General features: G+C 46.2%; 1 protein-coding gene across 1 annotated transcript; it reads left to right on the top strand.

Annotated features, from left to right (window-relative positions):
* Positions 1–423: 423 nt before the first annotated feature.
* On the top strand, positions 424–25,577 carry dnhd1 (dynein heavy chain domain 1; the record flags this gene model as incomplete). The annotated part of the gene is made up of 41 exons (XM_080527295.1): positions 424–716; positions 1,519–1,722; positions 2,042–2,152; positions 2,309–2,465; positions 2,552–2,803; positions 3,110–3,253; positions 3,443–3,566; positions 3,786–3,988; positions 4,172–4,415; positions 4,558–4,715; positions 5,007–5,132; positions 5,384–5,660; positions 5,827–5,954; positions 6,099–6,297; positions 6,392–6,483; positions 6,595–6,733; positions 6,884–7,009; positions 7,385–7,482; positions 7,650–10,821; positions 11,121–11,250; positions 11,399–11,591; positions 11,929–12,222; positions 12,306–14,155; positions 14,326–14,558; positions 14,824–15,013; positions 15,241–15,343; positions 17,167–17,316; positions 17,541–17,732; positions 17,916–18,347; positions 18,614–19,046; positions 19,286–19,396; positions 19,804–19,980; positions 20,299–20,477; positions 21,019–22,049; positions 22,244–22,389; positions 22,606–22,731; positions 22,946–23,159; positions 23,401–23,492; positions 23,975–24,124; positions 24,313–24,938; positions 25,194–25,577. The coding sequence occupies 41 exons, from the start codon at positions 424–426 to the stop codon at positions 25,575–25,577; spliced, it is 13,683 nt and encodes a 4,560-aa protein (XP_080383421.1).
* Between the last annotated feature and the right edge of the window lie 69 nt (positions 25,578–25,646).

Raw genomic sequence — 25,646 nt, 5'->3', positions numbered from 1 at the left:
GTGAATAACTGACAATGTTTTGCAGACAATAATAAGACAAGCTATGGCAAAAATCACTGTTTACAGCGAGTTAACAACACAGCATTGCAAAATCACTGTCAGTTTATTCCTAGCTGGTAGTTGCGAAATGTGGCATCCATCCCCCTAACTGAGGTCGCTCTTTGTCTCATCTTCGCAGGAATTATCGGTTGTTTTCAGAGATGTGCTTGGCAGAACAATATAACGTTGATCTCAACAGAAGGAAAGAGTGGCTAAAGCTTGGATTGTTATTTCAAAACAAGTGATAGAAAACAACCTGCAACTATGCCACCTCCTAAAAGAGACAGTCAACACAGTGCCCATACAAGGAGCACTGCCAGAGTCAGGGATAACTCCCCGGGACACAGCAGAGGAGGGAAGAATAACCCAATTCCAATGGTCAATATGGCCTCTGTACCTTCACTACCACCACTGGAGTCCCAGGAACTCCTTCCCGTCTCTCCAGCCTTTATGAACAGGCCCCTGCCTGGTCGTCCCCTCAGCACAGGAAACCTCTCCCCACGACCCACTACATTAAGAGTGGTGGAGCTCCCCCGCATTGTAGCAGAGGTAGGCCCTGGGATGGCCATGGAGGAGTGCATGTGGTTGGAGGGACCTCGTCTGATGGCCTCAGCCCTGGGTGCCAATATCCCTGTCAAAGTGACTGAGGTGTCAATTAAGGAGTCCTTAGGTGACAGGTTTGTATGCCATGATGAGCATACTCACTTCAGCCTTCACCTTTTGTGTTTTATTTCCCTCCTGTGTCTAACATTGTTATTTTATACGAGTAGCCTACATGGAACTACTTACTTTTACTGTATTGTTACATTGCATGCATTAGTAAAGTAAGTGAAGAAACTTTATATAGCCTATCACAAGCATTGATATAACAATAAGTGGTACTAGCAGTCACAATCTTTTTGTGTGTTTACAGTGTTACAGACAACGTCGTTTCTATGAAAAAGCCCACTAATCAAGAATCTAAGAGTGGAAAAGATTGCAAACACAGAGAGCCTCTCACCGGTGAGGAGGTGGTTGAGCTTTTTGCAAAGGAAAGACATCTGGGAAAGCTTCAGTTTTTCCACTTGCGAGCTGTGGATGATGGCCAATACAGGTATTGGACATCCTGCAGGTCTAGAATCCTAGAATATCTAGCCTACACACTTTTCATTGGTCTGTTCTGTACTCTTGTCAATTCATCATGACCTGAAAATAAAGAACTTAAGCAGTTTTATCAACCATATTTCCAAAAACAATGCAATGATAGTAGCTTTATCAGTCTTGACTCATAATTGTACTATTTATTGTATTTTTTATATACAGTATATATTTGTTATAGTATTTGTCTATAATGCTTTTTATTTATTTACAGTTGAGTCTCAGTTGGAATGATAATGTAGGCTATTCAGATGAAGGAAACAGACAACAACATCATCATCAACAACAGACATAACAACACGAACCGCAACCAAAATCAATGACTGTTTCTTTCTGTTGTAGACCGTATGACTTGCGTGTGGTGCCCCAAAGCAGAGCAGGCTCAGATCATCACATCTTCTCCCCTACCTCCGTGCTCCATGTGAGGGATGGATGCAGTGCTGGGTTCCTCACGCTGGCAGAATGGTACAGCGAGGCCTTGATGTGGAGAGTCCTGCAGGATATCCCATTTTTCAGAGACTATCTACTACGTAAGACATTTACAAGGTAATATAATATATATATGCCATTAGCTGATGCTTTTATCCAAAGTGACTTACATTGCAGTGAGTGCAGTAAATGTTTCTGTTTTACAAGGTAGCCTTACTGTCCATTTCTATTGTTTACACTTATACTTTACAAAGCAGGCTAACTGCTCACATTTTTATTTTATTCAAATTCAAGAGAGGAAAAACAGTACAGCACTGATGGACACATTCATGTTACCATGACCATGACCAACCAGACATATCACAGTGCAGTCTGAGCTGCACTGACTTTGACCCCGGCACGTATGTCTCCTTTTTGTTGCTGTTGTCATGTCCAGGTGGCACAGAAACGTGTGCAAGATCACTCTCCAGCGCAAGTGTGAGGTTCTACAGGGTCTACTTCTCATGGCGGTACCCCAGTTCAGAGAGGCACTTTTCCATTTCTCCAGGTGATTTGCATCTCTTTATAGCTTTGTACAGTACATCAACACCACTGTCACAACATGTTCATTTTGGTCCATGATTATTTCTGAGATTGTATAAGAAGTATACAATCATACTTAAAGTACATCATACTTTGTTAAACTTTTTTTTACGTTTTTCAGACTGATTGAGGAACTGAAAGAGGTTCATTGGTTGCCACAGGATGAGTCCAAGACGTACACACTTCTAGACTTCCAAAATACGCTTATGGAGAAGAACCAGGAGTGCCGGGGCCTACTGGATAGATTCCTGCAGCATCGTACTCTCATCCTGAATATGGTATCCCAACTTTCCTTATTCTCAAAGACACAAGAGGAATGGCAATTTAATGAAATTGAATGACTGTACTGATGTACTTTTGCCAGGTCCAGGAGGACAGCTATGGGGCCCACCAGGAGCTGCAGTTGCGTGTGGAGCGCTCCCAGCTGAACCAGCACAGCCAGCCACTGCACCTTCAGCTGTCTCACCTGCGCGATTTGAGGAAAGAGCTGAGTCGGGCGGAATACGTCCTTCAGCAGCTGGGCAACATGGCCGCTGTAGTCGATCAGATGATTGTGCAAAGTCTTGTTACCATCACATACAGAGAGGTCAATTCTTTCCTCAACAACGTCATGAAGGTGAGGAAAGAGAGCACAACACTGACCTATTGTCCTAAATCATCTTCATCTTCAAAGAGACTAAAAGCCACAATGAGCCCCTCCACATTTTCCTGTCCTTGGCTTCATGTAATCGCTCCAAAGAGAGGTTAATCACAGCCAGCTCTTCAATCACAGGTTTTTTCACTAGGGGATTTGGGGTCTTTTCCTTTTACCAGGTGGTGTCCATTTTTTAGCATTTAAAAATGTATTGAACTCAATGTGGATGGAAGGTTTTGATGTTATTCATACTTTCTATTGATCATTATTGTTATGTTGCGCACTCAGAGGGAACAACCACAGCAGGGCAGTCTCTTCCAAGCAGAGCTAGTCTTTGGAGCAGATGGTCAGCTGGCCCTGTTCCCGCCAATGCATTTGTTTCAGGAAGTGCTGCATGGGGCCCTGCTGTCAGTTGCAGACTCCGCCCTCCAGGTGAGACACTAATAATAACACTAAATCAAATCAAATCAAAACAAAAACCTTTATATGATTTTAATAAAAACAGAACCACAGAACCATAGAAAGATTCCTAAATAACTGCTGCAAAGACGGGAAGATGTTATATTATCAACAGTATCCCAGTTTCAGTGTTTGAATATTTCTCTGGTTACACTCTGGTAGGTATTTGACACCTGCAGCTTCCCCCCAGACTGTGTGACTGCCAGCTCATCTGTCACCAGTGCTGCTCAGGAGATAACTCCTGAACTGAGCCTCGCTTGTACCAGTGGCATATCTGCTTTCACAGGTAAATAGAATAGAATACTTTATTATCTGTTAGGAAATTCTATTCTATTCTATCACAGGTTAGGGTGAACAGGATACTAGTTTTTCTGTTGCACCATTACAGTTCATATACAGTATACACACAGTATACACATACTATACAGTATAGTATATACTGTGTACACTGTATATCGATAAAGCTTTATATAGAATATGTTGCTGCTTGTCCCCTTCTGTTCAGCTCTTGGGAAGAAGGACAGTGAGCTCACTGGTGTCAGCAGCTTCTCATGCACAAGGGAGCCTCGACCCTTAACAGCTCCCAGGCTGGTGTTGCCCAAGCTGTGCCCTCTGAGGGTGCAGGGCCAAAGGCTGCGAGGGCAGTACTACCCCTTGTCCAGCAAACAGCTTGAGTGGCACCTCAGCATTAACACTGGGGCAAAGGAGGTACAGAGAGAGCAAGCCAGAATCACACAGGTAATGTTGCCGTTCCTCATTCTATCAGACACAATTTGGTCGCCTTGAGTGGAGCCATTAGAAGTTCTCTTCACTTCTTTGCATTTTCAAAATCACTGCGTGTACTGTATATCTGATTTCTAAGTGGAGTTGTTATTGACTCTCCCTGGACAGGAGGCTCTGCTTGAGTTCCAACAGCTGTGTGAGCAACACTCCTGGTTGGTGGACGTCCATATGTTCACTAGCCAATGGAGTCCAGCCTCTCTGGAGGCCATGAGAGGCATGCCTGCTTCACACTTTGAGGAGCATATTCAGAAGATTCACTTTTGGACAGATAGGGTCCTCACAGTGCCCCCCTCCCTCACCACCACCAACAAGCTCCTCGTCGTCCACTGCTCTCACATCCAGGAGAAGCTAGGTGTGTGTGTGTGTGTATGTGTGTATGTGTGTATGTGTATGTGTGACAAGCATGTGTGCGCATGCTAATGTATTACCGGTGTATCACTGAGAGGACACCTATTCCATTGTAGTTGTGTGTCACCTTTTGTCTGTTTCACCAGGACCTCTGTTGAACTCTATTGAGGAAGATGTGTTGACACTTCTGGTGGGGGAGTTAACGCTCCGATCAGAAAACCTAATCTCAGAGCTAAAGAGAGCTGTGGAGGGGCTTAAGACAGAACCCACAGACTTCAAATACTTCACCCACTATGCCAGCATGGTATTACACTGCAGTTTTCTTATTATATTTTATATCAGTCAAGACTCCAAACCTCCCTCAGGACCCTACTGATAGCCCAAGTATAACCAATTTATCTGTGTTTGTAATAGTTACCTTATACTGCACTGTCCAAGTTTCTGTACAATGTTAATATTCTCCTATTTATAGTAGTCATTTATTTCTGTTGTTACTGTATCGTTAGATACGGTTTTTTAATATGAACACAGTAAAATATTATATATTTTCCATCAAGTAGCTAATTCATTTTGCTGTTATATTTTCTTGCCTCAGGTGAAACGATGTGAGAAAATGTCTGATGACATGCAACAACAGCTAGAGTATCTGCACTCTCTTCAAGAGACCATCCGCATGAACTACAGAGATATGAGGCCAGAAGAGCTACTGCTGGAGGAACAGGTTAGCAGGCAGAGACAGCTGCTCAGGGCCCTAAGTTAAAACAATGAGAAAATGTGCCAAACATAACCATAGATATTTCAAAGAGACAGGATAGGACAAAATCTATTGGTGGTTATGAAAACTGCAGTTAGCTGTTACTTACGTTTTACTTCATTACTAAACTTTACTTAAAACAAGTTGAATTATCACTGTGTGTGTGTCTGTGTGTGCATTTGTCTGTGTGTGTTTGTGTGTATGTTCTATGTGTTTAGATGATGGACCTATGGGACCTCTTCGTTCCACTCTTGAAGCGAGCTGCAGAAATGGTGTGCGAGCGCCTTCCCTCCATGGCTGACACCTTGGACAATACCTTCTTCTCCTTGGCCCATGACTTGAATGAAATAGTGTCCAAAGCCACCTCTGGGCCCTATCTGGACCCTACCCAGAATGCTGCACAGATGCTTACCAAGCTCAAGAATGTATGCAAACAGGTGTATGAAATCTCTGCACGACTCAAAGAGCTGAGCAGGACCAGTAAAAGTCTCAGAGGTGAGAGAGAGGGAGGCTGCCTGTGTATTCTTTTTTATATACAATATATCCATTCTATATTAACAGTGTATATAACTCTGTATATATTATGCAGTACAGACAAAGTGTTTTGTATGCAAATGTGTTCAACACTCCATACATCCATACATCTGTGTTATCTCCTCAGGAAATCCATTAGATTTAGCGTTTGTGACAACTGCCAGGCAGAAGATTGAAGCTCGCAAGGGACTGTGGGAGCTGATGAGTGTTTCCACCGCCCAGATCCAAGAGTGGAAGCTGCTTCTCTTTAGCAAGGTGTTTGTTCTAAAGGGCCTCTTTACTGATCGACAAACTATAATCATAGTGACTCAACTGTTTCAATCAAACTTTATAGTGTACTGTGCAGTAGTTTTGAGTTAAGAGCCTCTCTGACCTTTTAGCCTCTGTCTTATATGCCAGTTTGTGGTGTCGGGGGCCCAAGAGAAGATAGATGAGTGGCTCCAGCAGGTGGTATCTATAGCCAGGACAATCTCCTCCGGTGACGCTGTGTTGCAAGAGACCCAGCAGGTCCTGGAGCGCTTTAACCTTCATCTAGCAGTCCTGGTCAAACTCAGCAGCCCAACACTCAAACACAAGCACTGGAGGAACATCTTCAAAGGTTAGAGTGTTAATGATAGACCTGACTACTTACCTGAATAGGAGGTAACTGCATAATGTACATATTACCACATTCCTTCCTTGTCTTCCTGTAGGCATGGGGTTACTGTATGCCCCAGAGCGGAACCTGACTGTGGCTGACCTCATGTCGAAAAAACTGATAGAGCACAATAAAATGATCAGTAAGGTGAGGACAGCCAAGCTCTATCCTAAGCCCCTCAGTGATGTCATACTTTTTCATACCTTTTTATACCAGACCTGGGTATAAATAATTGATATCTGTTTGGCACCCTCTCAGATCTGCCGGGAAGTGAAGGCCGAGGCGGACATGGAGCAGGCCTTCCGGAAGCTTCAGCGGAGCTGGGAGGGGGCTCTGTTTCGACTGGCCAAGTCCCCTAAACAGCACTCCAGTGACAGTGGCACGTTCACCATAATTGGTATGATTCAACGTTACTATTGGTATGTTGTTATTATTTCAGCAAAAACAGGATTGGTACTTGTTTTGAGATCTTATAGCATGTGGCTGTTTTTGGAAATATGTTTCACAATATTACTGAGACTTTACTTATTTATTACTTATTTGTCAGGTCTGGAGACGCTGCTTGCCCAGACAGAAGACAGTGTGATGACTCTGTCCAACATGCTGCTCTCCCCTCATGTTGCTGAGTTCAGGCAGGAGGTGGAACTGTGGGTGCAGCTGTTGCAAGAACTTGGTAATGTGAAGTGAACAAAAAAATCCCATTTTCATCTATTTTATCTCGAAGTCCCATTGAGGCCTGATTACCTCTTTTTCAACTGATCTGACCAAACTGATGTACCTTGTAAAAAGCTTGTTCAGTAATGAACATACCTCAAGCTTTTACAGTTCAGTAAAGCATTCATTAATTTTTATCTAAAGATATGACAAGAGCCGACCAGAAATCCACAATTTCTTAATGATTTGACATTCTATCACTTTGGTATGACAATGTCAGAACCGTTGTCTCTATGTCTCTCAGTAACACATTAAATTGAGACAAATAGTTTAGCCTAAATGTACCGTACCTAACTTTTGGCTTTTCACCTTCTCGCATTATTTTTATTTGTAGAGGAGTTGCTTGACTTCTGTGAAATGTACCAGCAGAAGTGGGTGTTCCTGACCAGAATGTTCTATGAGAAGACTGTCAGTATTCAGAAAGCTGAATTGGTGAGTTGAGAGGGAAATCTCTCACTTTGTCCTTGTTCAATGTGCAGAGCTTATATGTGACAGGGTCTGGTATTTTAGTCTGCAAATAGGGCAAGGTCATTTAAAAACATTTGAAATAATGTTTTCTTAAAGTGCTACAAATTATTATTATATTTTTTCTTTTACAGTTGGAGAGGTTCTGTCCTGTGGACAAGACGTTCAGGGAGATGATTCAGATTACATTGAGTGACCCACATGTATTAAACATTGTTCGGCTCAGGAAGGCTAAAGAGGCGAACTGCTGTTTCTGCGGGTTTAACCTTCGTGTGCTCCTCATAGAGGGTCTGTCCACAATGGAGGTTATATCCAACCAGCTTCTTTATCTCCTGGACTCACCCCGTGGGGAGTTCCATAGACTCTGCTTCCTGAGTGATGGGGAGGTGATCAAACTCCTCTCTCTGAATCCTACACCCTCTGCACTACTCCCTCTAGTGCGTAAGTGCTTCAGAGGTGTGCGCTGGCTGGAAGTGGACGACAACAGTGACGCGGCCCAAAACATGACAGATCTGAGTAATGGGCTGGATCTGTCAGACACACAGTTGTGGGTACGGGGAGTCTATGGGAGTCTCAGAGAGCATGTGTCATTTCTGTGTCCCCTGGAGCCCAACCTCAACCCCCTGGTTTGGCTCGGTCTCCTGGAGCAGCAGCTACAACAAGCCATGATGCAGCTCATGGAGCAGTGTGCCGTGGCACGCCAACAGGTCGAGCCATTAGACATGGACTCTGAGAGCGAGAAGAAAACCGGCAACTCCCCATCACCTGACCCCTTTCGCTTCTCCAGCCCATCAAGTTTCCTTAGAAAGGAAGAGGGGAAAGAAGCAATAGGAGTGAGTGAGTTGCCATCTCTGTGGAATGTACTCTCTGACTACCCCCTACAATGCCTTCTAGTGGCCGAGGAGGTTATATGGTGCAGAGAAGTTCAAAAGGCTAACCAGGCCTCAGCCTCGGTCAAGTGGACCCACATGAAAGCACGAAACACCTCCAAGCTTCTGAGCTTGTGTCAGGTCATCCGGGATGGAGTCACAGACACCATAGACAAGACGTTGTTCACCCATCGCATGGTGACAGTGCTGCGTGCTTTGGTGCTACTCACAATGAATCAGTCACAGCAGCTATCAAGGCTCATGGAAGTGAACGGTGACCTGGAGTCATCTTTTGAGTGGCAGAGTTTGATGAAGTACCACCTGATTTCAGACAGTCAGTGCCAGGGCAAGTCACGGTCAACTCGAGCACAAGAGGTCAACGACTCAAAGGAACAGTCGTGCTATGTGGAAATCTTGGGCACTCAGTTGCCCTATGGTTATGAGTACCTTGGTCCAGAGCTCTCGTTAATAGTGAACACCCCTTCCACAGACAGGGCCAGACTGGGAATTCTCCTGGCTCTGATCAGCTACAGATGCGGCTTGATGAGCGGGCCTTGCATGTCAGGAAAGAGGAAGACAGTGGTTCAGTTAGGACGAGCACTAGGGCAGCAGATCATCACTTTACGATGTTGTGTCAATACAAGCCCTTCTGTGGTCCAGAAGATGCTGTTTGGTGCACTACAGACTGGGGCTTGGCTGGTGTTGGACTTTGTAGACTTGATGACACAAGGGGTGCTGTCGCTCCTAGGACAGCATTTATCAGACATCCACCAATCCTTCTCCTTCCTGCAGAGAAGTACACATCACAAAGTATTTGACCCCTACACTGTAGACCTATCAACCAATTTCTCCTTTCCAAATAGGGAAGATACAGTTTCACCAAGGGACGGCTGTGAGGACATAGGGAAAGGGTGCCAGATGTCTTTTGCTGGGAAAAACATGTTTGCCAAACTGAGCTATGGCTGTGTTATCATCTCATCAAGAGGGTATACAACCGAAATTCCAGAGAACCTTCGTGTGTCGACCAGGCCGATTTCGTTGACCCACCCTGACTACAGGATCATCACAGAAGTCCTGCTAGCCTCCCTGGGGTTTTCAGAGGCCATATCTTTAAGCCGTCGTCTCATCACTCTCTTCAGCCTAGCCAAAGACTCACTCTGCCTGCCTGATTCAATTAGTGGTGACCAGACCTCCTGGCTTGTTCTTCTCAGAAACGTCATCACTGCCTCTGGTACACACTTACAGAGAACCAGCTGTCAAGAGGTGATTGATAAGGAGAAAGTGTTACATGACAAACCTGACAGTGGAAAGCCTCCTCTTGATGTGATTCTCAAGCCTGAGGAAGAAGACAGAGGTCCCCAGTCATCTGGCTACAAGCATGCTATTAAGCCTGCCACATTCATCCAAGCTGTGATTGAGGAGCAAGCCATTGTCAAAGGCATTGTATCAGTACTGTTATCAGCCATCTTTGCACAAAAGAAAGTAACGCAATTCCGCACCATTTTTTATGAAATCTTTCCAACGGCGTGTTCCTTCCCTAATCTCCAACAGTACATAGAGGAGGGGGAACAGAACCTCCTCAAAAACGCTGTTAAAGAGGAGCTGCAGCAAACAGGGCTCCATGTTGATGCAAGAGTGCTTTGCAATGCCCTCAGCCTCTATCAAGCCATGAAGCTGTCACAGGCAGTTTTGCTGGTGGGCCCTGCTGGCAGTGGCAAGACCACCTGCTACCGTGCTCTGGCTGGAGCATTACGTAAACTGGCAGCCAGGGCAGAGGAGGCTGAGTTTGATGAGGACATCACCAATGCAGGAGATATTGCAGAGACATCAGAGACATATCATCAATCCCCTACTTCCAACTGGAGCTCTGTTGACACCGTGGTCATTTTCCCCAATGCTTTATCCCATGAGGAGCTGTTTGGAGGCTGCTACGAACAGCAGGGGTCCTGGTGGGATGGAGCTTTCACTAAAGTGCTGAGAGACTCAGAGTGGCATGACTTCTCAGCCACCGCCACAATCAAAACAAAGAAGAAGAGAGGTCAGATGCGAAAGGTGAAGTGGCTAGTGATGGATGGGGAGCCACTAGGGCAACCTGGCTGGTTGGACCCCTTCAGCACTCTCTGCAATCCTGAGGACCCGTTTCTCTGCCTCTCATCAGGGGAAAAGGTTCGACCATCCCGCAAAGACCTGAAACTGATGGCAGAGGTTACAGACCTGGGGGATGCGGCCCCTTCTGCAGTGACACGCTGTAACCTGGTTTATCTCACTGCAAAGGATCTGTGGCAGGCTGTATGGAAGGTTGAAATGGATGCTCTCTACAGGGAACACACAGTGGATCAAGGGACCCTGAAGATGTGGAGCCGTCTAGCCGAGGACCTTTTCTCCAGCACACTCACGTTCCTCAGGCATAAGGCCCTCACACCTGTAATGCACAGTGGTGAGGGAGATGGAGCCAACAAATTCAGTAAAAACATCACATATGGATTGCAGGAAGTGATGTCATTCATCAGGATTCTCCATGCCCTTTTGGAACAGTTTGGGAAGGGACGTGGATCAAAAGCTACAGCAAGGCAAACAGACAAAAGAGGTATTGTAAATCATATTTTAACAGACTATACTTCTATAAGAAGTACAGATAACCACTTACTGAGATTAACTGTTTGTTCAGTTTAGTCATATATCCTATTTAGTGTAATCTGTGCACTCCCTCCAAATTCTCTCTCTCTCTTCTTATAGATGTGACCCCCGTAGCAGTCCAGCCACCATGCACAGATGCCCTGATCCCCTCCACTCAGCAGGAGCTGCAGTCCAGGAACCTGTTTCTGGTGGCCTACATCTGGGGCTTTGGTGGACACCTGCATCCCAGGTGAGAGGTTGTTAGGAGCTATACACAGTACAGGACAGATCAGAACCATACTTTGCTGCCTCAGCTTTTTTTCTTTTCACATTGTCCTCTCCAGAAATGTTACAGTAATGATAGACGATGCATAATCCTTTTTTTTCTTCCTTTATAGACATTGGTCACAATTTGACCTTCTAGCTCGTGGTGCACTGTTTGAGAGCCGGTACAGAGTGGAGGTTCCAGCTGAGGGAACTGTTTTTGAGCACTTCTTTAATCTGAGTGAGGGGATGATGAGAGACTCTAGCAACACTGTTAACTGTTCCAGGAGCAAGAGCCCAGAGATGTCCTACACTACTATCCCCCAAGTTTGTCCTTACTTTAATTCAATTAAATTCAACTCTATTAATCCCCGAGGAGCAATTAGAGGGCATTGTCAGTACTGTCAAACATGAATACATATGTACATGTCCTATTGTTTTCATGTATTGTGTATTTTATGTAGCTACTGTGTGGCCAATGGCATTGCGTCTTTGTAGGGTTAGTAGAAATACAAGTTAGTAGAGATTAGTAGAATTGTTAGTGACTTCAAAAACGCAATTAGTTCTAACAGTGGGCTGACATATACACCAGTACTTTTACATTTTAGCCCCATCCCACCTGTATTGTAATACATGAATATCTGTCCTTTGTCTAATTACACAGTATGAGAAATATGCATATCTCATGGACTTCATGTTGGAGGCCCACCAGCCAGCGTTGCTGGTGGGAGAGGCAGGCTCAGGAAAGACCATGCTGTGTCAGTCTCTGCTGAGTGAGGACAGACCACACATACGTCTGCCCGCCAGCCCACGTCTCAGATCCACAGACCTGCGTAATGTCCTGGAAAGCATGGGGTGTCAGAAGACCCGAACGGGCACCATAGGCTCTATGATCAAACAGCATGGGCTGCTGCTTTTTATGGAAGACCTACATGAAGCCCCCTGTGGTATGTCTGATGTAGAGTAGATTGAATTTAGTTTTTCCTCATAGATGACTCAATCTCTTAACCTCTGATCTTGTTTTTAGATGCTTTTGGAAAGACGTCCATGGCGCTGGAGACTCTGCGGCAATGTATTTCAAGGGGAGGTGTTACCTCAGATGGCTATCACTTTAAGCTTTTCCGTTCTGGAGCCATCAGTTACCTGGGTACCTGCAGCACTTCTGGCGTTGGCAGCTGCAACAGGATCTCGTCCCGCCTTTCCCGCCACTTCTCAGTGCTGGTGCTTCCGAGTTTGTCTGTAGATGTTCTATTCTCCATCCACTCTCCACGTATCCAACACTGGCTCAAAGAGTTCCCATGCATGTCTAGGTATGCAGATATGGCACACTGCATCATCACCTCAACTCTAGATCTCTATAATGCTGTGTGTGAGCGATTCCAACCTAACGTGCACAGGCCCCACTTTCTATTCTCGCTGCATGACCTGCAGAAGGTGTTTCAGGGAATGTGCTTGTGGGCACCGCGCATCTCAAACAGGCAACTGCTTCAGAAAAATGTTAACCTCAGGGGCAGGCTTCACTCCTCCACTGGTCTGCCATGCTTTTCTCCGGCCACGCTCGGCCCTGCAGCAAACGTTCTCAACATAGCTCGCCTCTGGATGCACGAGTGCCTGCGCACCTTTGGAGACCGTTTGTGCTCGGTGGACGAGAGCCAAACACTGGTGTCACTGATAGCCAAGGTGTCAGAGAGAAAATACAGCAGTAGAATGACCGATAAGCCCCAGACTATGAAAGCGGAGGACATCCCTAGCACTGCAACCCCCAGCATATGTACATTGTCTCCTCTAGCAATAGGCTACCCTAAGGGTACCTGTCAGCATCCACCCACACCACACACAAGAGAGAGGGATAGTGGAGCCTCAACCCCTAAGCAGCTCACTAAGTCCCACTTACCTATGACACCCATGGAACAGGAGGTGGAGACGTCCAATAGACTGAGCAGCACAGACTCAAGCACGTGGGGCAGGGGAAGTGAGGACGATTTATTTGACGAGATCTACCCCAAGAAACAAGAAAACAAAACAAAAAAGCTTGTGAAAAAGATTCACAAGAAAGATAAGTCTCACGTCCAAGCCTCACACAACATGACTGCTAACCCACAACAAGTCCAGAGCCCGTCTCCACCCAAAGGGCCCAAACCTGCCAACCATTCAGACTGGAAGAGGGGCCAGAAACGGGCTGAACAGTCTCCACAAACTGAAAGCATCGATCCAGCAGAGCCTAGCCCAGCCAAGCCCTTTGTGCCATTGCAGCTTTTGCAGGACATGGTTTCTACTCTACACAATGTCATCTACAGTCCTGAGCTTTTTGAGCCACTGCCTTCCATGGCTCAGCAGCACAATTTCAAACGCAACTCTGCCTATCAGGAGAGAGACCTGGGCCTTCTGGTGCAGCAGCTGGCTTTTGTGGTGAAAAGCAAAGAAGAGGAGGAAGAGGAGGAGTTTGATGATAACTACAGCAGCACCTCCAGCTACACTGTCCACAGCCAGAGGGTGCATCAGCTGCTGCATATCCTCCGAGCTTTGCTCATACCTGGTGGGCACGGAGTTCTGTTTGGTGCCGTGAAGGGCACAGGCCGGAAGACTACTGTGCGTTTAGCTGCTTATCTAACGGGCTATCAGCTGATGGAGGTGCATCCTGGGAATGAGAGTAAGCTACATGAGATGCTGAGGGAGGCAGGCAGTCAGGCTGGTGTGCATGGTGGCAGTGTGGTGATACTGGTCCATGGGGAGACCAGTCAGGCGGTCAGAGATGAACTACTAGTCGTGATGGCCAATGGGACCTGTCCAGGACTCTACACTGATGAGGAGCAGAAGAATCTGGTGCAGAGAATCAACACTCTCGTCAAGAATTCACGTAATCGCCTACGAGATGACCAGGCCCTTGAGAAGTAATGAACAAAATCTTTCAATGGCTACTACTGACTGCTACAGACTAGCTACTGCTAACCTTTAAAGTCTTGTTTCCATTAGTGTTTTCTTAAATTCTCATTATTTTTCTTACTTAATACATACAAATTACTTGATACATAATTGAAAGCTATTATATCTTTTTACACAGATACTTCAGACAGATTCAGAGGAATGTGCATGTGTTCCTGTTGCTGCCTGTTTCCCCGGACAATGACAAGATGCAGCCTGAAGATGCCTCAGTGACACTGGCACACATGACCAAGGCTCTCAGCCTCTGCTGTTGTGTAGAGGTGTACCAGCCTTGGTCCATCCAATCCCTGGTAGAGGCAGCCTCTCGTCGCCTCAAAGAGAACCTGCAAATACCTTACTCAGAGAGCATAGGTTGGTTCATCATCCTGACATCCCTCTCAAGCACTTTACATTGCATGTCTCTGTGTAGTGGGACATTAATTCAGACTCCTGCAGAGATCCGTGAAACCAGCACCAATAAGAGGCAATAATTTCCAAAATGGCATCACGGATGGTGCTGAAACGACTCCTGGTTTTGACTACATAGCACAAAGCAGTCTGGGGTGACCAGGCTATTTCCAGGTTCCTTGTTAATATGTATGATCCTTCTTGCTTCTTTTCTGTATGTTTTCTGCAGTGGACAGAGATAGCTTAGTGGCCAGTGTTGCCCAGGCCATGGCAGGCATCCATCAGTCAACACGGAAATATGCCTTGGTCCTCCTCCAGGGCCTCCAGCCCATCAGCCCCCAGACCTATGTAGAGCTGACAGCACACTTCTTTCACCTCTGCAGCCACCTGTGTGAACAGGGACGTGGTCAGGCCAACAGGTTAGGATTCAGAGACTAGTATTATTTCAAGTATAAAAGATTCCTGAAAGAATCAAGTTGACTTTATTCTGTTGTTATCCTTGATGGTTTTAATGTGTGTTTATTGTTTATTTCACCTATTTGATTTAACTTCACTTGTTGTAATATGTTTTTAGAATGGTTAAACAAGATTCATTATTAATTAATTAACTCATTATGTCTTATATTTATCCATCTGACTGTGTCAGAGTGGCAACCATCTTGGCCCGTGTGAAAGACATGACGGACTCCGCTGAGCAGTACAGCCAGGAAATTGTCAGACTGAAGACCAAATTTGCAGAAACACAACAGGTAAACTTAAACATTTCAGCAGTATCAACTTCAAGAGAGCCTGGAATGGAATGAAAACTACGACAGGAACACAGGTCAAGGGCAACAGAGGGGTCGCTCTCAATGGTTTTAATTCAGATTAAATGTTTTTTTACCTACGATTTGATTTCATGATTTTACTACACAGATTAATGAGATAAGAGAAATGACCATAGCTTCTCCAGTATTTGATATTGATGTCATACTGACAACATCTGTGGCCAGGTACTGAAAACTTGTGCAGTCCAGTTCTGTAGCCTCTTTCAGTATATTTTCACTCAATCTCTTATTCTGCAGAAAGTCCCCAAGCTCTGGAAACATTCCATTGTTAGCCAAGTGTAAAACCCCTAAAGAGTTGAATGATTGTAGTCCAGTAGTTGTAACTTCTTTACTTAAGAAGTAATTTGAGAAGCTTGTAAAGAATGAGGTTTTAATGCAGGTAGAGGAGCGTGTGCGTACAAGCCTGGTAGAGGTGTGGAGGATGCTGTTGTTACACTATTACACTTTCTTTACCAGCATTTGGAGGGTCCCAAGAGTCATGCCAGACTCTTATTTATTTCCTCCATCTAAATGTGTCGAAAACTAAAGACATGTACATTGATTTCACCTAGCCCACTGCCAACTGTTATTAAAGGTGTTGACATTGACCCAGTGGATAGCTATAAATATTTGGCTATTGTTCTTGACAACAAACTGTGTTTCGAATCCCATGTTGATGCTACTGCAAAAAATGTTGAGCACATTTTTTTTTTCAGAGAAAAATGAACTCTTTTAACGTTTCTACTGAGATGATCTATTACAGAAGTTTCATTGAATCTGTTATAACTTTTATATAATTATTTTGTATTGCTGCATGGTTTGGTAATCTAAATCAATCAATTCAATAAGAACAGACTTGGAGGGTCTTGTTAAAGTGGCCAGTAGAATCTTTGGTGGTAGTCTGGCCACGCTTTTGGACACTAAAAGGCAGTTCCTTAGGAGGGCGAAAGCTTCACTATATGGACAAAAGTATGTTGACACAATTATCGTCTGGGGCTGTTTTCATGGTTTGGGCTAGGCCCAAGCTGGAAGTGGAAGCTGTTATAGCAGCAAAGGTGGGACCAACTCCATATTAATGCCCATGGTTTTGGAATGAGAAGTTCAACAAGCACATATGGGTGTGATGTTCGGGTGTCCCAATACTTTTGTCCATATAGGGTATATTCGTCTGCCAGAACCATCCACTCCAGAAGGAGTTTGAGCTATTGCCCTCTGGCTGTCGTTTCAGGACTCCTGCTAGGAGGACAAACATATTTTATGTTTCCTTCCTCCCCAGTGCTATTAATATGCTTAATGGCAAATAGCACTTTGGCTGCATTCCTGTACTCCCCCTGCACCTTTTGCACATTTGCACTTTTTGTACTGGTATGAATGTCAATTTTTGATCAAGTTAGCTTTGCGATTTTATTGTTTATTGATGTTGTCCTTTTGTTGTGATGTTGTCCTGTATTCTATTTGTGTGAACCTGGCTGCAAAACTAATTTCTCGTGGGGGACAATAAAGAAACCTTGAACCTAGAACATTTAGTTATAATTACTACAAGAGCTCTATGTGAGGCACTAAGTGAATACATATACATACATACTGTACATACATCTCTTTAGTGTGCACTGCACCATGATATGTAAACCCACATTTATGAAAATGATATAGTGTCAGGAAATACTGTAGATGTGTGTGGAAATGGTTAAACATGTGTTCTTAAGCAGTGTCCTACCCATATCTGTCTGTCTGCTTATCTGCCTGACTGTCTGTCCACCCTCCAGTGTCAGTACCAGCTGCAGCGAGTGGTGGACACAGAGCGGACCCTGTGTGAGCGCTCTCGGAAGCACTGTCTGGTGCAGGAGAACAGACTCTCCCATCTGGAGGACCGGGCCCAAGAGGCCCAACAGCAGGCTGACGACGACTTTAAGGAGGTCCCACCCACCCCCTCACCTCTCTAGGACTACTTGGATTGTTATGCTAAGAAGTCTATTTATCGATGTTATGTATTCATGCTTTATTTGAGTAGTGAGTTCATATGGAGATTAAGCAGGAAGAAGGAAGGAAGCACATATGTAGATGCACAAATACATTTTTAACATTACAAATAATGGGGATTCTATGGCATATGTTATGTTCTGTTTAATCTCACACCTAGGTGAGCCCTTTGTACCAGTCAGCCGTGGATGCTCTCCAGTCCCTGAGCCAGTCTGATCTGGATGAGGTGCGTCACTACCGCTTCCCCCCAGATGGAGTGGTCATTGTCATGGACGCCATATGCCTGTTGTTTAAACGCCCACGCAACTGGGAGAGCAGTAAACAATTGCTGGGCCAGGCCAACTTCTTCCAGGTCAGAGGCAAATTATTTTACTTTGTACCAGTCAGATCTGCCTAAAGGTTATTTTGATTGAGGGGGATTCTCTTCATGATTTTCACATTGACTTTGCAGCTTAGCTTCATATTGAAGTTAAAGGATGCTCAGGAGTTATTCCTTATTCTTCCCTCTTATTTTTATTTTATTTCTTTCTTTCAGGAGTTGGAGTTCTTCGACCGCTCCAAATTGAAGGACGACCTGTTCCATCAGCTGGGCCAGATCGTGAAGAAGCAGGCATTCCATCCGCAGTCCATACGTGGAGTAAGCAGGGCCACTGAGTCTCTGTGCCGCTGGGTGCGGGCGGTGTACCAGTACGCCTGCATCCAGCGCCACAGGGCCCCGCAGGAGGCCCGCAAGAACCAGCTGGATGTGCACATAGCGGAGAGCCGAGACCGGCTACGAGTGGCCAGGCTGCAGGAGGAGGAGACCCGGGAGTGCCTGGAGAACATGGAGAGACAGCAGCAGCTTCTCAGACAGGACCTGGATGAGCTGAGCGTACAGCTACGCACGGCTGAGACCCAGGAGAGAGAGGCTGCAGCCGCCATCCAGCAGGTGGAGCGCCACATCACCGACTGGAACGCTGCAGCGGAGGTAACACGCCACGCAGGTCTTCATTCAGAAACACTAGTTGTATTTGAAGTGCATTTCTCAAAAGCACAGCAACAACAACAAAAAACAAGGGTTTTAAAAACAATGAATGAATGAATCATGAATGAATCAAACCATTATTTTCTTTCAATAGTTGAAATCAATTCACAATTCTTTTAGCTGTTATTGTTTTTTGTTTTTTTCTATTATCTTCATATATTATGTTCTGCTTGAAATAACAGATAATGTCCCAGTCTTCTTTTCTGTAGGAGAACGAGATGAACAATCAGACCATATCAGGGGATGCTCTTATCCTGGCTGCTACCATCACCTACCTGGGTCCCTTCGTGCCGGGTGTGCGCTTAGAGCTCCTGAGGAAGTGGCGGGAGCTGTGTCTGTGTGGACAAATTAACATCAACCCTGAGGACCCCAGAACCACTTTACTACTCTCTGACCCTGTCGCCCTGCCCCCTGTGTCCCCCACGCCCCCTAGCCACGTGCCCATCCCCATGGGTGCGGAGATTCAGATGGCGCTGGCTCGGGCTGTGGGGGTGGACCAGCACCTGGTCCAGGGTGTGCCTCCCCGCCTGGTCCTCAAACTGCTGTTGTGGGGGTATAGAGGGCCTTGGGCTCAACACTGGCCCCTGCTGGCTGACGCGCAGCAGCACGAGGAGATCAGTGCTCAGAGCATGCTGCTGACAGGTGACCAACAACTGCAGTGAACAACACTACAGTTTTGGATGTTGAGAAAACACCTGTTCATATAGTTATACTGTTACAGTATGCTTTGTACTTATTGTTATGTGTCTAGAAATAGCCTCACAGTGTGAAATAGCCTTACAAAAATGTCTATTAAAGTAATCTATGAACGCTCGACAGTCGATACAAATAATGAATGTTTGTGTATATTGGTATCCATGTACTATATGTTCTCTTATCAGGACAGCTTCCCAGGGAGGATGCTGCATGTCAGAGAGATGGAGAGTATGGCCTGGTGGTCAGTGCCGATGACCCAAACCTGCTGGACAAAGTGAGCCAGGGTGCAGACAAAGGTGAGGCCACAGTAGAGTACTGGAGGTACAAGTTGATAGTCTAGTTGCCCAGTCTAACATTTCCATATGTCACACTTGAAACTGTTCATATTGACATTGTGAATTATTTAGTGTGTGACTATAAGTTGCCTGTGATTTCTGTGAAAGAGTTTGTATGCTGTGCTGTATATGCAGACCTGAACCAAAATATGTTTTGGTAAGTGGAAAATAAAGGTTATCTAATCTAACCTAATGTAATCTAATCTAAATCTTTCCTGCAATCGATCAGGCAAAAAACACATGGAATTGGATATTTCAAACCACATCTAGCACGAAACGGATATAGGAAAAAATTGCCAGTGTGAACAAGACTTAACTGTACTCTTTTGGCCCTGACACATACTCCTCCACCCGCTGTGTCTATGCAGGTTTGAGGGTGTTGGTGACTCATGTGGAGCGAGCAGTCCCTACCCCAGAGTTCATGGAGTTGCTGGTGAGGCCAGCGGGTAGCCGTTCCCCTGGTCTGAGACGGCCTGTTCAGACAGCCCATCCAGAGTTCTGCCTCTTCCTGAGTACCCCGCTGCCTGTCAGACTGCTGCTCAATGGTGAGGAGAGGAGGAGGAGGGAACAGCTGAAGGGCTTGAGCTAAACAGCAGTGAAGAAATATAACAATACATGTATATGGTCAGGGCCTTGTCTTTAACAATGTTTTTGATAAACAAGTGATTATTTAACATATCTCAGGTAAACGCTGCGAGAATGTACAGTATGGCCTGTCATGAAATGGCTAGCTGCAGTATTTGAAACTCAATTACTTCCATTGGAATATCCCACCCTATCTATTTGAAATATCACTGTAATTTGATGTTTTGTTCAAGCATAATGGAACCCAATGTTATCTCCCTACCCTCTTATTCCCATAGAGATACACCCGACTATTCTGGCGGAGGTGCGAATCATTGACCTCTCTCTGAGCTCGGCTGAGGTGCAGGAGCTAATGCTGACAGAGCTTGTGCAGGCCGAGTGTATGCAGCTGTGGGTTCAGCATTGCCTGGTCAAGACTGACAAACAGGCACTGCAGGACAAACTGTGCCAGGAAGAGGTACTGGGAAGTTACTGGGGAAATTAAAGAGACTGAGATATAATGTAATGTTCTATAACATAGAATGTTTGTGTAAATTAGAAATATGCTGTCATCGGAAGAAACGGCTCTTCATTCTATTGCATGCAGACAGCTTTGTGTTTGCTTGAATGAAAAGCATGTACAGTAGCGTTGCATCAATTTGTTTACTTTTAAAGGAATGATACAGTACATAGCCATTGATACTTGAAGAATGTCTCATGAACTTAGTTCAACTGTCTTACCCTTCAAGCTTTCCTTAATTGTAAACTCTAGCACTTTGATCTCATTGATAGTCAGTCCTTGCATCCATAGCTCCGTCTATGAATTTGAGAGTGGTTACATTTCTCCATTTCCCCATACCCCTAGCTGTTTACCAAAACAAGTGATGGGGTGTGTCCGCTTTGTTGTTGTTTGAATCCCATATTGTCACGAACCAGTTTTGAAACAGGGTTGCCACAACACAAGTATTGACCACTTTGTGACCACATCATGATTCATGGGGTCCCCTCTGTCTTCTCAGGTCTGTCTTATGGAGTACATACTCCAGTCCTTCAGCCCTTTGCTGCAGGACCCTGAGTTCCTCCCTCGTGTGTCTGCCTGTCAGACAGCCTCCCAGAAACTCCAGATGGAGATTGCGGAGCTGAGCCTGGAGTTGGAGCGCCACAAGCGCCTGCTGGCGGACTTCCACAGAGTGGCAAGCCTGGCCACCGCTCTCTACCGGGCCCTACAGGAGGTCGCCCGCCTCTCCCCCTTCTACTTCTTCCCCCTGCGCAACTTCTTCTTTGCTGTGTGGGGGACCTTAGTTATGAAGGGACGACCGAACGTCACCTGCGGCGGGGAGGTGGTGACGGGGGCGGTCATGGCGGAGATAACCCACAAGATGATATCTCATCTCCTGGCCCAGTACCGACCCTGCCTGTCCCAGAGCCATGCTACCCTCCTGAGGCTCCTGGTGTCTGTGGCCCTGTCCCTGCACAGCGAGAGCTGCTCCGAGGTGGAGCGGCTGGCCTTCCTCCAGGGCCTGGGAGACCTCGACCTCCCAGTAGACGCTGCTGCATCCACACAAGCCTTCCCTCCTTCACCCTCCACCTCCTCTCCACTCACATCTCAGTCTGTGCTCCCCACCTGGGTGCCCCCCGCCACCCACACAGAGCTCCTCTGCCTGGAGAACATCCCAGCCTTCAGAGGGCTGATGGCTTCACTAGCCAGCACTCCCCGGCAGTGGCAGGAATACCTGCGGTTCCCCTCCTCCACCGTAGTGGGGCCTGTCCCCTGTCGCTCCCACTCCCATCTGTCCACCCTGCAGCGGGCCCTCCTCTGGAAGACCATGCTCCCCCACTGGCTGGCAGCGGTGGCCGAGGACCTGGCAGCATGTCACCTGGGCCAGCCGGCGTGCTCGGCAGTAGCCGGGACACCCCACACTGGTTCCCCTGAGGCCCTCTCCCGCTTCCTGTCCAAACACGAGGGGCCCGTCATGGTCACACTCCCCAGCCCAAGCAAGGAGGGCTGGGCCAGCATCCAACCTCTTCACTGGTTGAAACAAGTGGCCCGGTACCAAGCAGACAAGAGAGGGGTAATAGTTACTCTTAGTTAGTCTTACTTGATTTTCATACGTAATATGTTACACTTATTTCAACACGATTGCCTTAACCAACATCTGTGTTTATGTACAGTAATATGCTTCTAAATGATTGTTGTTGTAACGTTTTTTAGGTGAAGGTAAAAATCCTCTCATTTGGAGCTAGATTTCAGAAAGAGGCCATTCTCTCAGCATTAGACATGGCTGTTCGGGAGGGCCACTGGCTGGTCTTCAACAACTGTCATCTTTTGGAACAATGGGACAATGAAGTGGTGTGTCAACTTAATCAATTGGTATCCGGTACAGCCAAAGGTGAGGGGTCTAAGCCAAGCTACTGAAAATCTCTGTGTCATTTCGTAGCAACAAAATAGACTGAAGCTTTTGTTCCTATGTGAAGATAAGCCTAAATATCAGATCATGTTGGATTATATATTAGTTGGCAATTGTAGGCTGCACCAGATCATTCTTTGTTTTAATGGCGAATGGACTCCATGGATTGATAGGCTTTCTCCCATTGGAAATCTCTAGGACACCAAACAGATGTGGAGGCTGAGGAGGGCCTCATCCCTGTGGGGCTGTGTGCTGGTAGTCAGGTGCACCCACACTTCAGACTGTGGTTTATCACCGGAGGATATACCCCACTCTCCATCCCAGGTATTTCTGTTGGAATGGCACCAATATTGCTGAAGGCACTGGGTGCTGAAAAGTATGCAATTGGGTAGAGTGTGCAATGCTCTCCATCCTCCCCCTCTTGAGAACCAGTGTTTTACACGTCTTACATTTTGACTTTGCTGCCTATTTTTTTAACACTTTTTTCATAACTTTTAACATACTATCTGAACATACTATTCCCCATCTCCCTTGCCAGCGGCGGTGCGTGTGTGTGCCCTGCGTCTGGTGTGTGACTCCCCCTGGGATGTGAAGGAGGAGCTGTGCTCTTCCCTGCGTCAGGTGGTATCTGTCTCCACCTCTGGTGTCACAGCCTGCACCATGGAGTCCCTTCTACGATGTGCCGTCCTGCACTCTGTCTTACTGCAAAGACAGGCCTACAAATACCTGGGCCAGGGCAACATCTACTACTGGTAAGATCATTTCAGCTGTCATTAGCGTTAAACAAGATGAGATTGTTGACTTTATTGTCCATTGGAAACATACATTTGTCTTCAACCCAATCCCCACCCAGAGACACACATGTACAGACAATAAAGCATAAACTATTGGTCTTCATCTATCCTGTTGTGGGTAAGATTAGGAACTACAGTGCAATCATTCTCCGATTGAACATACAGTAGCATGGTATCCATTTTTGTTTCTGTTCTGAAGGACGCAGGAGGACCTCCTGGCACTGGTAGATGCCCACGTTCGCATTGCCAAACTGTGTGACGACCAGACTGGGGCTCTGGAGTACATAGCGTGTAAGGCTGCACACTCTTATACCTGAGAAACAGGTCAAATTACTCAGGCTACTACGACCCTGGCTACTATTTAGTTTACCTCACAGGTTTTACCTGTGAGAACCACAATGGACACATGTCTGATTATTTTATTGTGTTTTTATCCTCAATGATTTTCAATGTGGGTATTATCAGATAATCTATACACAGGAGAACTCCCAGTTCAGCACATTTTGTACCAGCAGGGCTTTCCAAAAAAAGATTTAAGATATTAAAAGGCAATCTGATTTATTTCCAAAGACAGTATATATGGTTAACATTAGGCAAATACAACATTTTTAAAGTGAGAGTATCTGTAGTTCATACATTTCCACCACTGGTGTAATGTTGACTTTTTGACTTGACTCACAACTATTGTTGACTAACATGGTGGAAGCAACTTTATATGTACTTTTATCATTTTCATGTAGAATTAATTAATTAATGCACTATCCTACTCCCAGCCAACCTGGTGTATGGCGGCCATGTTGAAGACTCTGCAGACTTGGAGGCAGTGGAGAATCTAGCCAGAGCCTGCCTCAGACCAGCACCTCCTCTCTGGGGCAGTGGCCCTCACACTCTGGCAGATATCATCCACATCCCTGGGCACTTTGGTACTGAAACACCACCTCACCAGCCACTCCTAACCTGTTACAATGTGTAGAGAACATTCCAGTTCATAGGTCTTACAGAAGTATATATTTTTTACTGCATGTCCAGAATTCAGCAGTTCATATGAATGAAACTGTTCTGAATAAGTAGTTTGAGCATTTCCATGACATTTCTCTTGTCTGGTCCGCAGACATAGCAGGCCTACTACAGAGTCTGGAGCACCGTGTTCAGGCCTTGGCCAACACCAGTGACCCCTTGGTGTTGGGCTTTAGTGCAGGTTTGGCAGGGGAGCTGGTGAAGGTACAGAGTCGCACCCTGAACATCCTGCTCCGAGACTCCCAAAGGCCCATTGGCAGGGTCAGGAGCGTCCCCAATGAACTGACCCACCCTGCTACACTACCAGACCTCACCCAGGCCCGGGACAGACTACAGGCCCTGAAAGACAGTCTTGGGCACAAGGAGGACAGCAGGGTTGTGAGTGTGGGCACCGCATCCCTGGGTCCCCTACGTCACTTCCTCCAGGTTGAGTGGGACGGACTTGTGGACTTGGTGTCCTCACTCCTCTCGGAGCTTAATCAGCCTCTCAGAAACAGCAAGCCAGACGCCCCCTCCCTCCTCGCCATCTCAACCCTGTCCGGCATCGAGAGGAGAGCAGAGCTGCTCAGGGGATATTTGTGGGATGAGGCCTCCGGTGGGCCGCCCAATGCATACTGCCTGTCAGCTTTCCTCAACGCTAAAGGCTTTCTGGCTGCTATCATACGGGAGGCTGCCCATGCCAAGCAGAGGGACAGCAGTAATGTATCTCTGCATTTCCAGGTGAATAACTTGTATATTGTATGTGACTTGTTGCTTGACGTATTTCAGATCCTTTTATATAGTCACTTTCTTAAAATAATGGCTTACGTAATATTTTCAAGTTTTGAGAAAAACAGAATAAACTGAACCAAATCTAGAATCTTAATCTTAAGCCATTATTTTAAGGTGACGATATAGAAAAAAGAAAAAGAAAAATCCACACTAGTCAAAGTGCACTTGAAGTAAAAACTCCCCCCCCCCCCACTTTCCCTATAGGTACTGAGTGCTGCAACGTCCCGTGCCTCTCTTCCCCTGAGCGGGGTGTACCTGTGTGGACTGGAGCTGAGAGGAGCACTCTGGGACACACGGCTAGGGGCCCTCCAGGACACCCTCTCCCCCCAGCCCTGTCTGCTCCCCCTTCTCTGGGTCAGAGCACGGGTGAGGAACACTGACACTGTACAAGACCGTGACAGCCCCCCTTGTACTGCCTCCTCCCTCCCCCTCTACCACTGTCCTCTGTATGTGGATAGAGATGAAGAGCACGAGAATGGAGACTGGGGTCTGGCTGAAGCTAACATCATCACCCGTGTCCCCCTTGTGGCCAAGTTAGACCCTGTACTGTGTACACTGAGAAGAGTCAGGCTAGTGAGTACCTTTTGAGTCATGACTGAGGTTTACCATTATTCTGACAGCAGAGGCTAAAAACTGGGCCCAGCAGACACAATAATG

This window comes from Nansenia antarctica, assembly GCF_963989245.1.
Source record: "Nansenia antarctica genome assembly, chromosome: 3".
In the NCBI taxonomy this organism is placed as follows: Eukaryota; Metazoa; Chordata; class Actinopteri; order Argentiniformes; family Microstomatidae; genus Nansenia; species Nansenia antarctica.
Note: the sequence above shows the minus strand (reverse complement) of the source record. Positions and strands in the feature narration are given on the sequence as shown.